General features: G+C 40.8%; 1 protein-coding gene across 6 annotated transcripts; it reads right to left on the reverse strand.

The window, feature by feature from the left end:
• Positions 1 to 10,604: 10,604 nt before the first annotated feature.
• Positions 10,605 to 15,163, reverse strand: LOC104961606 (glucagon family neuropeptides). Of its 6 annotated transcripts, XM_010789933.1 has the most exons (7): positions 14,936 to 15,163; positions 14,641 to 14,745; positions 13,994 to 14,128; positions 13,389 to 13,493; positions 12,551 to 12,685; positions 11,906 to 12,026; positions 10,610 to 10,698 (listed from the first exon to the last, which is right to left on the reverse strand). In XM_010789933.1, exons 2-7 carry the CDS (start codon positions 14,736 to 14,738, stop codon positions 10,690 to 10,692), a joined length of 603 nt encoding a protein of 200 aa, XP_010788235.1. In that variant the 5' UTR covers positions 14,739 to 14,745; positions 14,936 to 15,163; the 3' UTR covers positions 10,610 to 10,689. The 6 variants fall into 6 exon arrangements, with proteins under 6 accessions (XP_010788233.1, XP_010788234.1, XP_010788236.1 ...); XM_010789931.1 differs by having other exon boundaries at positions 10,605 to 12,026; XM_010789932.1 differs by lacking the exon at positions 14,936 to 15,163 and adding an exon at positions 14,848 to 14,900 and having other exon boundaries at positions 10,605 to 12,026.
• Between the last annotated feature and the right edge of the window lie 257 nt (positions 15,164 to 15,420).

The raw sequence follows: 15,420 nt of genomic DNA on the forward strand, positions 1-15,420 counted from the left end.
TTCCCCCTCCTGAGGTGTCGGACAGTTTTCCAGAACAACTTTGGTGCCGCCCGAAAGTCTTTTTCCATGTCTTCTCCGAACTTCTCCCACACCCGCTGCTTTGCCTCGGCCACGGCTGAGGCTGCTGCCCTTCGGGCCTGTCGGTACCTTGCAACTGCCTCGGAGTCCCCCGGGATAACAAATCCCTGAAGGCCTCCTTCTTCAGTCGGACGGCTTCCCTGACCACCGGTGTCCACCAGGAGGTTCGAGGGTTACCGCCCCTTGAGGCACCTAGGACCTTGAGACCACAGCTCCCCCCGCGGCTTCGGCAATAGAGGCTTTGAACACCGACCACTCTGGTTCAATGTCCCCAACCTCCACAGAATGCCCGAAAAGCTCCGCCGGAGGTGTGAGTTGAAGGCCTCCTGAACTTGGGCCTCCTCCAGACGTTCCCAGTTCACCCGAACTACACGTTTGGGCTTACCAGGTCTATCCAGAGGCTTCCCCCGCCACTCGACCCAACTCCCCACCAGATGGTGATCAGTTGACAACTCCGCCCCTCTCTTTACCCCAGTGTCCAAAACATACGGCCTCAGGCCCGATGATACGATAACGAAATCGATCATGGACCTTCTGCCTAGGGTGCTCTGGTACCACGTACACTTATGGGCATCCTTATGTTCGAACATGGTGTTGGTTATGGCCAATCCATGACTAGCACAGAAGTCCAGTAACAAACCACCACTCCGGTTCAGATCAGGGGGGCCGTTCCTCCCAATCACTCCCCTCCAAGTGTCTCCATCATTGCCCACATGTGCGTTGAAGTCTCCCAGCAAGATTAAAGAGTCCCCTTCAGGAGCCCCATACAGGACTCTTTCCAGGGTCTCCAAGAAGGCCGTATACTCTGAACTGCTATTGGGTGCATAAGCACACACAACAGTCAGAGTTTTCCCCCCCATAACCCGCAGGCGTAGGGAGGCGACCCTCTCGTCCACTGGGGTAAACTCCAACAACGAAGCACCCAACCGGGGACTTGTGAGTATCCTCACTTCTTTGTTGTTCTTTCATGAGGTCTTGTGAACCAATCTTAGTCTGGCCCCTTGCCTCAGACCAATTTGCCATGGGAGACCCTACCAGGAACACAAGGTTCCAGAAACACAGCCCCCAGGTTAATCAGGGCACACAAACCTCTCTACCACGGTAAGGTGCTGGTTCTTCAGAGAGGTGAGCATACTCTGTCCTCTTTAAATGATTAAGGGGCTGAGGGACATCCACACTTTGGCTCCACCCTCTACCAATCAGAAGTATTAGGAGCAGGTGTGGAGAGAAACACACCTGATCTCCACAACAAGGGAGAAAAAACCCAACTTTGAGAGCAGGAAGTTCCCCGTCTGTTTTTGAAGAAGTTTGCTCAACCGGTACACCAGTTAGCGATCCAGCTAAGGAAGGCTTTGTTTTGTTCCAATCATTTTGACTGATAACCTGAGTCTTTGTTTGCACTACCATTTGTTCCCTGTCCAATCCTGTCACGGCTGACAATCAAAAGTTATTTTGGTGTACATAAACGTACAAGGTGTATTAATCAGTTGATGATCCGTGTCACAAACTGAACATAAAATAAAGCAACGGATGCCATTAGCTGGTCTCATGAACTGACACGTTAATAAACTGAGGTAAAGCTGATGCGTTAAATTAGATTTAATGGTCAGGAGCCATTGCGATTTGCTACAGTGTGACCAGCAGATGTTACCAATGTCGTCATTCAAACTAGGAGGATACATTTCTTAATTCTGGCAAATTCAATTCAACTTTTAGTTATAAGAGCATTTTATTTAGTGGGAAAAGAAGCTCCTCCAGAGACAAATCAATATTAGAATAGAATTTTAATAAATTGTTGTTCACTCTATCCTGTTTCTAGACAACAGGGAAGGCTTGTTAATTAAAGTAACAGCTTTGAACCTGACCTAGTGACAACAAGAGACTGTTAGATTACCACATTTTCTTCCCATGATATTTTATTTCACGTTTTCACATAGATAGTGATCCTATGTCTTGGAAACGGCTCTTTGGTGAGTTCCTCTAAGTCACTGTGGCACTTGATGATGCAATTGAACAAATATATGACATCATTAGAAGGGTTCAAATGGAGCAGGAAGAACAGAAAGTGCATAGGATGACCCCCAGGGGTGTTTGCCCTCCACAAGATGTTCTCAAACACTCAAGAAAAAGGATTTACTAAAGGATTCAGGGCTGTCGGCGGATATGGCGTGCTCAGTCTTTTTTAATAAGCTCAGAGCTTATAGTGCAGCTCCCTGTCAGACAGTAATGGTGCTGATAGTGACATAAAGGCTTGTTTGTTGCTCTGTGGTGATTTTTCAGCGCATGCAGGGGACAAATAAAGGAACATCATGCATTTTTTAACACCGTAAGCTTCAAGGAAAGAATGTATTTTATGAACGGAATACAACTTTTCCCACCCTTACATCTTTAAAGACTGCAACTGCTGAGCTGCTTGTGTGTCTGTGTTTCTATCCCGTTTGTAATGTCTTATTTTGCCATTATTTATCAGTGGGAAATGATGATGTCAATGCTTTCCAGTGTTCAGGTTATTCAGTCTTTCACTCCCTGCTGCTTCATCAACACTTTTACCCGTCAGCACTACCTCAGCTGGAATCTGAGGAGACAAGAGACTTTATTTCAGGAGCAGTCACTGTCTGCTAAGATGAACTGTGAACAGCTAAAGATAGAGGCTCTATTTTTGTAGCTGGAGATATTAAAGATACATATGAAACAGGCAGAGGAGAAGATGAATGATGGAAAACTCATTCAGAAGTGTGGCTGACTACAAAGCTGCTTTATGAAGCATTATCCACCAGTGTAATTATGCACGCTTTAATGACAAAAGCTAGTTACTCGCTGATTAGCTGTCAAGGTGCAACCTAGCCCAATATCTAAGAAACTAACAGGCAGCTATTTTTAATCATTAACCCAATGACTTGTTAAATAAATCCAGGGCATGTTGGTATTTCAGGGGCACGCACCAACATGAAACATTTGCATACTATATTCAGAATCATCACTGCACAGCGGTGTAAAATCAAAAGAGGTCTGAATGACTCATTTGCTTAACAGGATCATATTTAGAACAAGCAGTCTAATCATGTATGACAGGAAATTAATTTCTTCCACAACGCAGAATGTAATGGTCATACAGCTCATTTCGAAATATGTTTGATCTTGAGTCATCTGTAATTACCTTTCTTATTTATCAAATGTTTGTCTGTGGGCTATTACTTGGCCACTTATAAGGGTTAAAACAATCCATGAAATCATATTATGTCGCCACTCACTTTGGTCATTGTGAAGACTGATTGAGGAAGTCTCCAATGAAGATGAATAACAGGAGCCTTTCTTTAAATGTCAGCCGCAGGCAACAGCTGTACTGCTGTGGAACATGAGGAATGAATGGACCCTTTAGAATCAGTGTACGGTATCGTCTTAAGAGAATGACAGAATTCAAGTTTTGAAAAAAGAAAGAAGCCAAGCAGATGAATTTAAAGACTAGTTTGTTTAGATTGTGGAGCATTCAGCAATTTAACAGTCAGATATTTTCCTCAGGAGTAGGTGGAGACCAAAAACAGAGCTAAAATTGGACTTGAAAGTGTCAAAACTGACATCAGGTTGATAATAAGATCTTCACAAGGTGTCAGAGTTGAGTTAACAGCTTGATGCGATGCGCCCAAGTGGCCAAAAAACATATTAATTCAGGTTTAAATAAATTTAAAAAAGCTAAATGAATGGTTTTGTTTCGAAGGATGACTAACTTTGATCTAAGATCATTCAAAAACAATTAGTTTTAATCTATCGTTGTCTTACACATTTTTAGGACATTTATGATGTTAGAAAAGTTGAGATTGGAAAAATCACTGCTGATAGATTTTGTCTATAAAGCTTTTCCACAAAGTAACACACCTTTCTTTCCCTTACATCCTTTTCTAAATGAAATAAATATTAGTTTTTCAGTATGCTGCAAAAAAAACAAAAGAAAAAGTCTCGAGAAGTGAGATGCTCTTTTTTTAAGAGATGACTGAATGCACTATTCTGGTAGGTAGCATTTGATTTATCTCTGCTTGTGTTGTGCCTTTCGAAACAACAGAAGACTGGTGTATCCACGTCAGCAAAAGTGAGATGAATTAGCTCTATCTTTAGCAGGATTTAGAGAGCAAGCAGCTCAACTGATTTATCACCACCGTCTCATTGGTGTCAGATGAGTGATGAACGTCTCCATATGAAAACTCCCAAAACAAACAAAGCCTTGTTCTCCAGATCTATGACCTCCTAAAAGAGTGGGCACCCTGTAATGTGCAGAGAAGTGTGAGATTTAATTTTGTACATATCAGCCATATCTCCCAAAGTGTCTGTGACCTTCTTCATGCTGTATGCTTGCAAAGTTACAGCCAGTGTCCTTTCTCAGTGATGACTTGATGAGGTAATACGGTGTGCTAATGGATGGATCGATAGCGTGATGTCAGTAGATGCATATTAATGGCGCTGTGCCCTGTGTGTCGGTGTGTGTGCTCAGTTTAGCCTTGGAGACCTTGTATCTCTAATGATGAGAGAAAGATGACATCAGGGGTCAGCTGACAGCCCAATAATGAGTACAGCGCTCAGTCCAAATCCAGGTACATGCTCTCTTACCTCTGGCCTCTGAACCCAGACTGCCATGACGTCTGAGCCGGGAGAATGCTAATTGGGCTCTCAAGTACGGTGTCCACAGAGAGAAGGAAGGTGGACACGGAACATAAGAAATGGCATTGGTGTGTGCTGCGGGTAGATTTTTTTATTTGTTAAGGCAACTTCTTATAAATATATTGATAATTAAAAAACATTGTGCCTTAAGCTAGCAAAGGTGGCGGAAAAGCAGAAATTCTAATCACTAAACAATGTGTGAAATGTTGTCAGCTCTCTCTACTCCCTGAAGACTCACCGAGCAGAGATACAAAACGGGCACACACACACACACACACACACACACACACACACACACACACACACACACCCGAACATGAGACTACTGCAAACAAATCACCAGCTGCTTGGCCTTTATCAAATGTCACATATCCACAAGTCATGTGGTCTATTATTTACCGATATAACCCATTTACAATATGTAAAACTGCTAAGAGATGTTGTTTAATTGTGCACCGATGTGTCTGTAAATAAATTAAAGTTAAGATGGTATTGGTAAGAGCTGCAATGATTAGTCCCCTAACTGATTAGTCAATAGACAGAAAAATATGGCTAATGTAATTATATATGCATAAATTACAAGTGGAGAAATAGGGGAATATACTGACTTTTATTTTATGTTAAACTGTATATCTTTGGGTTTTTGGGCTCAAACCTTCAAAGTTTATTGTCCATAACTACAATATATCATTAGCGTTTGAAGATATTTCTGAAATAAAAGTTATTTATAAGAAGTTTTCACTGGAAATCCCCATTTAATTGAATGTAATGCATGTGTTTTGCTAAATTCCTTAGTTTTTGAATGGCATGAATACAGAAACAAGTAAAAGAAAGGCTAAAACAATAGGTTTAGTTTAATATTACCACTAATAAGATCAAATGTTTCTCAAAAATTCTAAGTAAGTTTCATCATTTCAGTATTATGTGATTAAAGTTTCCTGTTGTATTTAGAAATTCCTTTCTCCTTGTGTCTTGACTTGTCTTCCTTCCTGTGTTTTGCCCATGGTTTTGCCTCATGTGCTTGATTGTCTTATTGGTTTCACCTGCTGCCCCTGTGTCTCAGCTCCCTAGTCTTCAGCTTTTTATGAATTAAAGCTCGCCTTTTGTTGTACTCCAATACCTGCCTCCCCTGTTTTGTCTTGCATTTGGGTCCTGCCTTCCTTTTCTCACCGTGACAGTAAGTTTATGGTTTGTTGCTATTCATTTGGTGGAAGAGGGAGTAATGGTGTACTTTCTAAAGTTTAATAGTCATACTTTATTGAGTTGCTAAGAATCAATTGTTGAGACATGTTTAGCAATCATGCAAATTATGATTAATTTAGCAAATAATGTCTCACCTTAACATGAGTAGGATTGTTCTAATTGTTCTCTTATGAGTATGAATTCTACAATCCCAATACAAACATACATTTCTTGAAACCTCAAACCCAATACCTCAGATCCTGTTTACACACATGAAGACAAAAAGACCCTCGACGTGTTGAGGATGAAGGACCGAAAGTCAGATTCTGTCCACTCACATGAAAAATGATCCTTAGCTAGAGGTCTGACATTAAAACAATGACACACTTCACCACAGCAAAAGCTTTTCATAATGGCTGAACTTTTGCACCATGCTGCAGTCAGTCAAGCTGGGCCCAGGAGGCGGCACTGATGAAAGGGTTTCATGTGGATTCCCCCTCCAGAAAGCTGTCACTCACACGGCCCCCCAGAGGAGGAGGGGGATCCTGGGTTGAAGCTCCGGGTTTGGATTGTGGAGTTGAGTACGAGTCGATCGTGTAAGAAAGACAGTCTGAGTATTTCAGGCTGTTCGACAACATCAAAGTAAGATTTGACTTAAATAGAAACAGTGTGAAAAATGACACCATACACTTTATATCATCTTCTTAGTATAATTTATTTTATCTTTGCTTATTTAGGCTAAACTAAGATAGTTCATGGTAAACTTAAAGCTGCTAAACATCAGAATGTTAGCAATGCTACTTGTAAGCACGTTAGCATGCTGACGTTAGCATGCTGATGTTAGCATTTAGCTTAAAGCACATGTGGCAATGTACAGCCACACAGAGCTGCTAGCATGGCTGCAGACTAATATTGTTGTAGCTTTTTCTTGTAAACACTGGATACTTTGACTTCTTTGGCCATCAAAATCTTGCTATAGGGCGTTTGTTGACAATTGTAACCGGATGGAACCATACAGCGATTTTAGTGTCGCAACTACTGTGGCTTCCTCTGCCGCCATTTTAAAAACGTTTGGTTGTGCTTTGATACCGAGCCAGAACCGCAACTATTAAGAGTGAATTTCTGGCATTTCATTTTCAAATGTTTGTCTGTTATGAATACATCTTTAGGTTACTTATAATGCACTGCAGTTTGCCAAACTTCATTTCGTAATCTCAATTGTCAAAGTCTTGATATTACATTTTGTTGATCCACTTTCAATGTCTTGCTCATATGTCAAATCAATGTTTCTTCCATAATCGTAGAATACTTTTTACCTTTAGCACTTCTTAGTCAGTCACACATTTCTTGGCTCTCGCTGTGCTGTGTGAGTAATTTTGTGAAAACATTGGCTCAAGTGTTTGTGTCTGTGTTCTTTCGTTATGTCTGTGCACTTTCATGAATCACTACCTATTACTCAACCTCTGTTTTCCTGAGCATAAATATCAGCCTAGCCAGTAAAAGACAACATAGCTGAGACTGAAGCAATTTGAGTGAAATATATCCAGGGTGATCTTAACTCCTAACGCATCCTCCTGGGACCAGTTGCCTGGCAACACTGGCTGATTGTGTTATCCGGGTTAAGAAAGGGTCTGGCATGGGCCGGAGGAATCAGATCACTCCCATTGATCATGTTCTCCCTGCACTCCTCTGAGAGCTGAGACCAGGGCCACAAAATCAAAGACCTGTCATCACGTCTGAGAGGGGGCTATTACGCACGCAGGGGAGCGGGGGGGAGACACGGCAGACCTTTTTGATGGCTCATTCTGACATCCCATATATAGACGACCGCACAACGCAGTGTGATGCTGCAACTGCTCACACTCAAAGTGAGGATGTAATTGAAGCCCTTTAAAGATATTTCAGGGCATGTCCTGAGAGCAGGGAGGTGCAGACACGCCTGCAATGCTCTGTGGTGACTTATTATCAGATAGGAGGGGTATATTTGAGGTAATTGGATGTAATTTGGATTGACACAAGTGCAAATGCCACCTGCTGCACCCACGGTGGGACTCCCCTTGGGTCTCAACAGGAGGGAGACTGATGGGTTACATCATGTTTTATTATTAAATAACAGCGATTATATAGCATTTTCCCCTTAATGTGCGTATTTACCATTCTGCTCCTGCCTAAGGTGGAAAATAAATTCAAGCTTTAATGTTTGTTCTGAGGCTGATGCTCTCTATGAGCAGATAACCTAAGTTTGTGTCAGACCTGTTTTCTCTGAGCTCATGTTTGCCACTTTTTTAAATACCTGTTTGTTTTTCAAAACTGAATTTGCATCTCATTAGGTGTTCTCCTGCACCTCAGGGATTGTAAAGGGAAACCCTTTGAAGGCTAAAGCCACAATGTGCAAGAAGCCTCTTCTTGCTTTAGGAAGACACTCAGACTTCATTAGACCTGCCCTCCGGTGTACTGAGGTGCAAACATAGAAGACAAAGGGTGCAGTTGTTATGTCACTGGATGTCCCGATCACCTTTTTTTGCTCCCGATCCGATTCCGATCATTTGATTTTGACAATTTGCCGTTACCGATTTTTCCCGATCCGATCTTTATGCAATGCATTAAGAGAAAAAAAAGAAAAAAAGCACTCAAGTTGTCCCTTAAGGTTATTTTTTTATTTAAATTGGATATTCTATCCAACATGGATATAGCTTCTTTTTTTCACAGCAGCATTGGATCAGTTCAGTTCAGCAGCATTGGATCAAAACAAAATAAAGCTTATCAGTACTCGTTAGCTTACTGCTACAATTAGACACTGCGCCCTGCCCACTCTGTTGCCAGATTTGAGAGAAATAATCAACCAGGTCTATGAAAACAAGCCCCAAAGAAGCAACACATACATGATGTTGTGTAATTTGAAACCAAAACTAAGGCCTCAGGATGACTTTAAGACTTGAACATGGTCATTTTTGTTTTGTAACATTGAATACAACATTTTTTAAAAGTATTAAAAAAAAAAAAAATCCTGGTCCCCGATTTTTTTCTCCCGATTCCGATCTTTTGAAAACCCCGATCACGTGATCGGATCGGGACATCCTAGTCACGGTCTTCTACTGTTGCTGTATTTTATGTATGAACATCTAGGACTGCATCTAGCGATTATTTCTTAATATCGATTAAATGTTGAGATATTTTTCAATGTATTTACCAATTATGTCAAAGGGTCAACAAAATGTAAAAATCGTAATCCCGGAAATGTGAACCCAAATTCAAAGATATTAAACTTTATCATTGGATTAAACTACTAAAAACTATATTCATTCAAGAAAAATTGAGGATGTTTTTCTTCTTAATTGATTATTTATCATAACACCTTTTCTCTATCTAGTCATCTATAAATTGACTAATTGGTCCATCCAATGCAACACAGCCTGCACAGCTTGTCTTAAAACCTTCAAATGAAATCTGATATAACTCTTGTATAACCATGAGTGAATTAAACTTCATTATGTGTATTTTGTGATGGGTTGTGATGTGGAGAGAGGTCTTTTCCCATAGTAGCTGCAAATGATATGGCATTACATGGGGATCCATTCCCCTAATGTCTCTGCATGTTTGAGCTCGTTTCGCTTCACGCGTGAACATTGTTGTTTTTGGCATCAAAGTGAATGTACCAGTGTTGAGAGCGGCCAACTGTTCCACCAGTACTGCAGGCCTTTGGTGGCGACTGCTGAAGTCCCGGAGAGGTGTAAAGTGCAGCGAGGCAGAGTGTGGAGCGAGCCGGGTGATCCTTCCCACGTCTCCTTACTCATGCTGTCCCGAAAGGGGGTGCACGCGCAGCCAACTGGTCGCACCGTTCCTCCGCCAAAAGCCACTGAGTCACCGTGAAATTCGGGCAGAGATTTGGATCTTTTGGTCTTCTTTTCACCACTTTTTCCATTGTTGCTTATTTATTTGGCAACATCTTGTAGTTATTGATCATCCACATAGCCACAACATTCAACACCCACACTGAAGAGGACCAGAAAGTGATTGACACTTTTTTATTTTGGGTATTTCAGCATGAATTAAGTGTGTGTGAGCATGTATGTGTGCTTTGTCTAATGGTATGAGGTCTTTTTGATTTTTTTCCCCGTCTGTGACTTCCACAAGCTGGTTTTTGTTCATCTTTCCTTTCTTATGAAACTTCCTGTCAGACCTGTTGATGCAGGGTCTATGTTCATAATTGTAACATAATACGTTTGGGTTTTATTACTCATTTTCAACCTCCCAAATGTGTCCAACCTTACAGACTTATGGTGATATTGGCTTCAAAGATTAGACGGATTTTTTGTTGTTTACAAAAATTTATTCATACAAATCTTACAACACTTTATTTTTTTAGACATTTATTGACCCTTGCAGATCGCCATTTGAAGTAGTAATCTAATATTCACTTTCTAAACAATAAATATATATATATATCTTTGAAGATTATTTCATTTTTGTAAGGCTATTGGCGCTTTCATTATCATACATATAACGTTTCATGGAGAGCGGGAAACTGATTCTTCCCTCTATGTTCACAAAAATCTACGTCTAGTGCAAAAGAAAGCAGTGCAAGCGAGGACGCTTGTTGTCTAAAGCTGGAGGCTTCTAAAGATTTATCAAACGTCTGTGCAACACAAAAACAACAACAAAAGAGTGAAATGTAAGCTGATGATGTGCAGCATTGTAGGGCCACTAAATAGCCATCTGTGATTCAATGGCGATTTTAAAGTCGATGCAAGGCACCACAGCCGCAAACTGCTTCCTGCGTCACAAAGCCTAGAGGAGAATGCAAAATTAAAGAAAGATTGATACAGCAAACACAAATCTAATAACTTTACCCTGCCCTTCCTCACAAATATGGTAAGAAGTATAAAGACGGGGGGAATGTGTGAGTCTTATCCTGCAGATTTTACAAACTGTTCTCCCTCGACTTTTCAAAATAAGCATGTTCTTGATCGTTGCTTTCTTTATTTCCTCGATGTCTTTCTCCTTTTCTTTGAATCTAATTGTGTCAATCATGGCAGCCTTTGTGGCCTTCTACAGAAAAAGACCACTTCAAATTGTGTATTACAATTTAAAACAAAATCAGTTGGTTTAGTAACAGAATGATAAATCATGACATTTGACTGAGTGATTCTTGCCAGCAGTAAGTACATTCAAATAATTATTCAAGTTCGACATACACCTTGTGAGAACAGAACACAAAACGACATCGAGAAATGACAGGTATGTATGTTTGCAGTAGTCAGAAAGCAAGCAAAACCATCTAGTTGGAGTCGGCTGCACAGATGCAGTGGCTAGTGCAATTACTTTAATCATGCAATCTACTGTTTCTTTTTTTTTTTTACATTGGTTCACATGACAGAAAAGGAAGCAAAATAGACCCAGAAAGTTCAAACACAAAAGTTCAAACTGCCTCGTATGTCTCTCAGGAGCAAATCGATGAATGAGTGACCATGTAACAAGTATCATTTCTTCTTTTTTTTATTCTTTTTTTTAAAAATGTGCCTGATTTAGTGATACTTATTATATGGACAGAGAGAAAATCTTCAGCAGAAACCAGTTGATAGAAACACAGGATTGGCAATGTACATGAGTCAAAGGTGTGATCTCACTCCGTAAATAGTGCGGAAGAAAGAAAAACCTCAAAAGTACTCTGGTCCTCATCTCAGATTTGAAATTGTCCCATTTTGAATTGAGAAAAGGGATATCTTAAAAGTGTAAAGTGCCAGCAGGGCTCACATCTGGTTTAGCCCAGGTCTACTAAAATAATCATCGTCTTTGTTCCATAAATCTGTAACTTTTGATCAATCAGTCTAAGCAAAGTCCCTCCACATTGTGGGATGATTAAGGGTGTGAGACTCTAGAGAGACAGGAGCACAAATGAGGCGGAAGAATGTTTGAGTGGTTAAAGGTGAAAAAGGAAGGGACATGAGGAGCCCCTGCAAGGATTACGGCCTCGGGGAAAGAGCCTGAAACTCACCGGAAATTCGGGAGAAAACTGTTTCAGCCAGTCTCCCAAAAAAGCCTCAAGCTCATCCCCGTCCGGGAGGGCATCAAAGTCTATGTCTTGTAGGATTGGGTGAAAACCTATGTCTTCAAGGCTGTTGTGAATAAAGACAACTAAACTCTTAATGTCACTTTACAAAAAGCAGCATTCAATACAGTGATTGTCTTTTAAACTATTTATTTTCCTCACAATCATATATCTCTTCACTAAACGTTTAAAAGACAGGGGCTGTTCGGAGCACATCGCCACGGGAACAATTGTCTCCCCTCAAAAATAGGTCTAAAAAAAATAAATCAATGAATACATAAATAGAGGCTATTCTTTTTTTTGTTTTAGAATGAACAAAAAATTGGTCCACAAAGTAGTAATGTGTGTCCTTAGTGCTGTAAGTACATAATAGAAAACAATATATTATCAAAATATTCATTTTAATGGCTTACTTCATACATAAATACATGTTTAAGAACACAAAAGCGATCCACTGATTGTTCAGATCTCAAAATGACTTCATGTGGGGCTGCACACTTAAGTTTTTTCTTTGTTTTTTTCAGGAGGGGAGGGTGAGGATGCTACAAATAAACCGACCGACGTCCTTTGTTTCTAACTCTCTGTCTATACCTTTTCCCCAGGACTGCTGCCAGGTATTTCTTGACTGCCATTTGCTTCCGGTAGCGGCTGTAGCTGTCTGTGAAGATCCCGTCTGAGTGTCGCTTGGACAGAGGCTCTGAGCTGTCGTCCAGCGTTTTCCCCCCGCTGTGTGAGAGACAAGAGGTTTCACTATCATCACGTTGATTATAATCCCACGACCCCTACGCTGAATGTGCAGCATGTGGAGCCGAGGTGAAGAGCGTGTGTCTCCATTTTAGAGGGCAAATAATGAAATAATCTGATTTTGTCAGCTTGTGGAGATGTGCAAAAAAACAATCTGTGTCCTTCTTTTACAGGAATAATCAGATTTTGCAGGACACAAAGGGATGTATCATGTATGTGCTTGCATTTTGAATCTTTGCATCCAACAAAGCATCAGAAATATCCTCACTTTGTTTAACAGTCCCAGGGCAATATATATTCGACCTGCAATAAGATGTGATAGGCCTGCTCATAAGGCTTGAGTAATTGCCCCCCCACCCTCCTCCCTCTTCCATCGGGAACCACTGGGACTCCATCCTATAAATGAGTCATATGGAAATAAATGTAAACCTGTGCGGGTTCATTCTTGTGCCTTTACAACACAGCAGAAAACGACATTTTCCAAATCAGCCTGTTTGAGCTCTTATTGCATTACTAAGTCTGATTCAGAGGATTATTTAGCTACATGCTGGGAAATAATGGGACCACAGACATATACAGTACGTGTAACAGCGTGGATTTAAAGGGGCAATCCAAAGAAAACCAAAAAAACGCACACAAGACAGGAAAAAGTATAAAAAAAAGAGGTGACAGAAGATGTTCTTACCCTACACGTTTTGCCATCAGAGAATGCAGATATTTCCTGGCTGATAACTGACCCAGCGCTTTCCTGTAGGCTTTATTAAACATGCCGTCTGCATGCCTTTCCGTTCTGGATGATAGATAGCCACACAGTAAAATCACCACACACCCAGCGAGAGAGGCAACAATTTCAAGTAGCTGTACTGTAAGAAAATCTAATCTTAACACTATTATTATAATAATTGAATAGTGGGCCTTGAGCTCATCAGTATGGTTTATATTATTTAACTTTTTAAGGTTATCTCTTTATCCGGATTAAGTTGCATTGACATTTGGAGGAACCTGCAATTTGGGTAAAATATTTCATTTAAAAAAAAATTCTGCAAAAAAAGAATTTTTTAGTCCAATTAGGAATTTTAGTTAAAACCCTAATTTGGCAAAGGGATAAACAAATAATAATCATTGTGTTACTGACAACATTTCGACGATACGTTACATTGATTCACATAGAACACAACATAAGTGGACAGAAATAGGACTACAGTAATGAGACGTTCAACATGGATGTCTCCAACATTGGGACGAAACAAAAAAAAATACTTTTTGTGTAAAATGGGGATAAATAGTCACCTTTTCTCTGGTGGGAAATACAAAGTGAAGACGTCGTCCGCCGCAGACGGAGGGCTCCTCACCTCCATCTGCTCTCTGTCGTAATCCAGGGACGGTAAAGAGTTCCCATCCTCATCATACACCTCACTGTCAAGTCTGCAAAAAAGAGAAATGTTATTAAATTCTACTTCACTAATGAACATTCATAGTTAAACGTGTTTTTCCCAGACTTTTTTTTATGTCATATGTTCTTTAATTATCCTCCAGACATGTCACACTTTCCATTAACATCTATTTTTATATTCAAAAAGGCATTTCCTCTTAAAATCAGGAGCTTTTTTCTTCTCCAAAAAATCGTTTTATATTCATTATCTCATCCCATAAATTGGTCGATTAATGCTTCAGGACAAATTGAGACACTGCTTCACTTCCTCAGCAGCCTAAATCACATCAACGAGGCTCCCTGGTGAATGTTTCCACGCATTATGGATCGGCTGTCAGATGATGTTATCCAGTAATCCAAAAGGCTATTATAGCCACATCCATAACTAACAGCTATTTAGCCGGCGCCCTGCTGCTCAGGGCAACAATTACCTCATTTCAAAGCCAAGAAATTGTAATAAACATCTGGAAAGTGCCACTTGAAAGACAAATAGAGGTTTACGTACCTAACGCTTGGAAAGCTAAGCCCCACAGGTGAGCAGTGGACGCTGTAATGCATTATGATTCCATAGATGAGTAAGGCTAAAGTCGCTTTACTAGACATTGTCCTGCTGCAAAAGAAAGAACATAAAGTGAATGAACAAGTGTAAAATCATCTACTCATGGGAACAATTATTGAATGCATTAAGGTTAGTGCTACTTTAAAACCACACCTAGTTAGTTTTAAAAGCAAAAATCCAGCCGCACCTGACTTTTTCCACACACACGCTACGTAAAAGCCCACAAAATGGCTCCTCTTACCAGTTGCGATCCGCTGAACCTCAAGTTGGAGAGTGAGATAAGATATCTCTCTCTCTTTCTCCCCCTTCCTCTCCTCTTCCTCTATTCCCCCAGTGAAGCGCCTCTCCGTTCTTGTGCTTGTTCCGAGTGTGCAGCCCGCAGATCAGTTCTCGGGGATTTCTACGTGTACTCGGTCATGGAGAGCGCCAAACATTTGTCTGCGGAGAACTTTCCTGCGTCCTATGAACTTAACTCCCCCTTGGTTTTTTATTCATGAATCGGAAAGGCATGCCTTTTTCACTTGTCACGTAGGTGGGGTTGGGTGGGGTGGAGATGGAGAGGGGAGGTGTGCGGATGCGTCATCGCCCCCCCCCGTCCCATTGGAGTGCATCCTTCTCCCGCGTCAATGAAAGACCCCGAGCCAAGTCATAAAAAAGAAATGGATCCTGGATTCAAACATTATCATTAATTAAAAAGGGAATTAATGTCAACATTTTGACGTCACG

The sequence above is a fragment of the Notothenia coriiceps genome, unplaced genomic scaffold (genome assembly GCF_000735185.1).
Source record: "Notothenia coriiceps isolate Sejong01 unplaced genomic scaffold, NC01 NC01_scaffold00033463, whole genome shotgun sequence".
NCBI lineage: Eukaryota > Metazoa > Chordata > Actinopteri > Perciformes > Nototheniidae > Notothenia > Notothenia coriiceps.

What these genes read in the sequence shown, in the direction of transcription:
- LOC104961606 (XM_010789931.1), bottom strand. Translation starts at nt 14,738, where the DNA reads ATGTCTAGTAAAGCGACTTTAGCCTTACTCATCTATGGAATCATAATG. An exon ending in TATTTCCCACCAGAGAAAAG is followed by an intron (nt 13,494 to 13,993) that starts GTGACTATTTAT and finishes TCTATCATCCAG; the next exon opens with AACGGAAAGGCATGCAGACG. An exon ending in CTGATGGCAAAACGTGTAGG is followed by an intron (nt 12,686 to 13,388) that starts GTAAGAACATCT and finishes TCTCTCACACAG; the next exon opens with CGGGGGGAAAACGCTGGACG.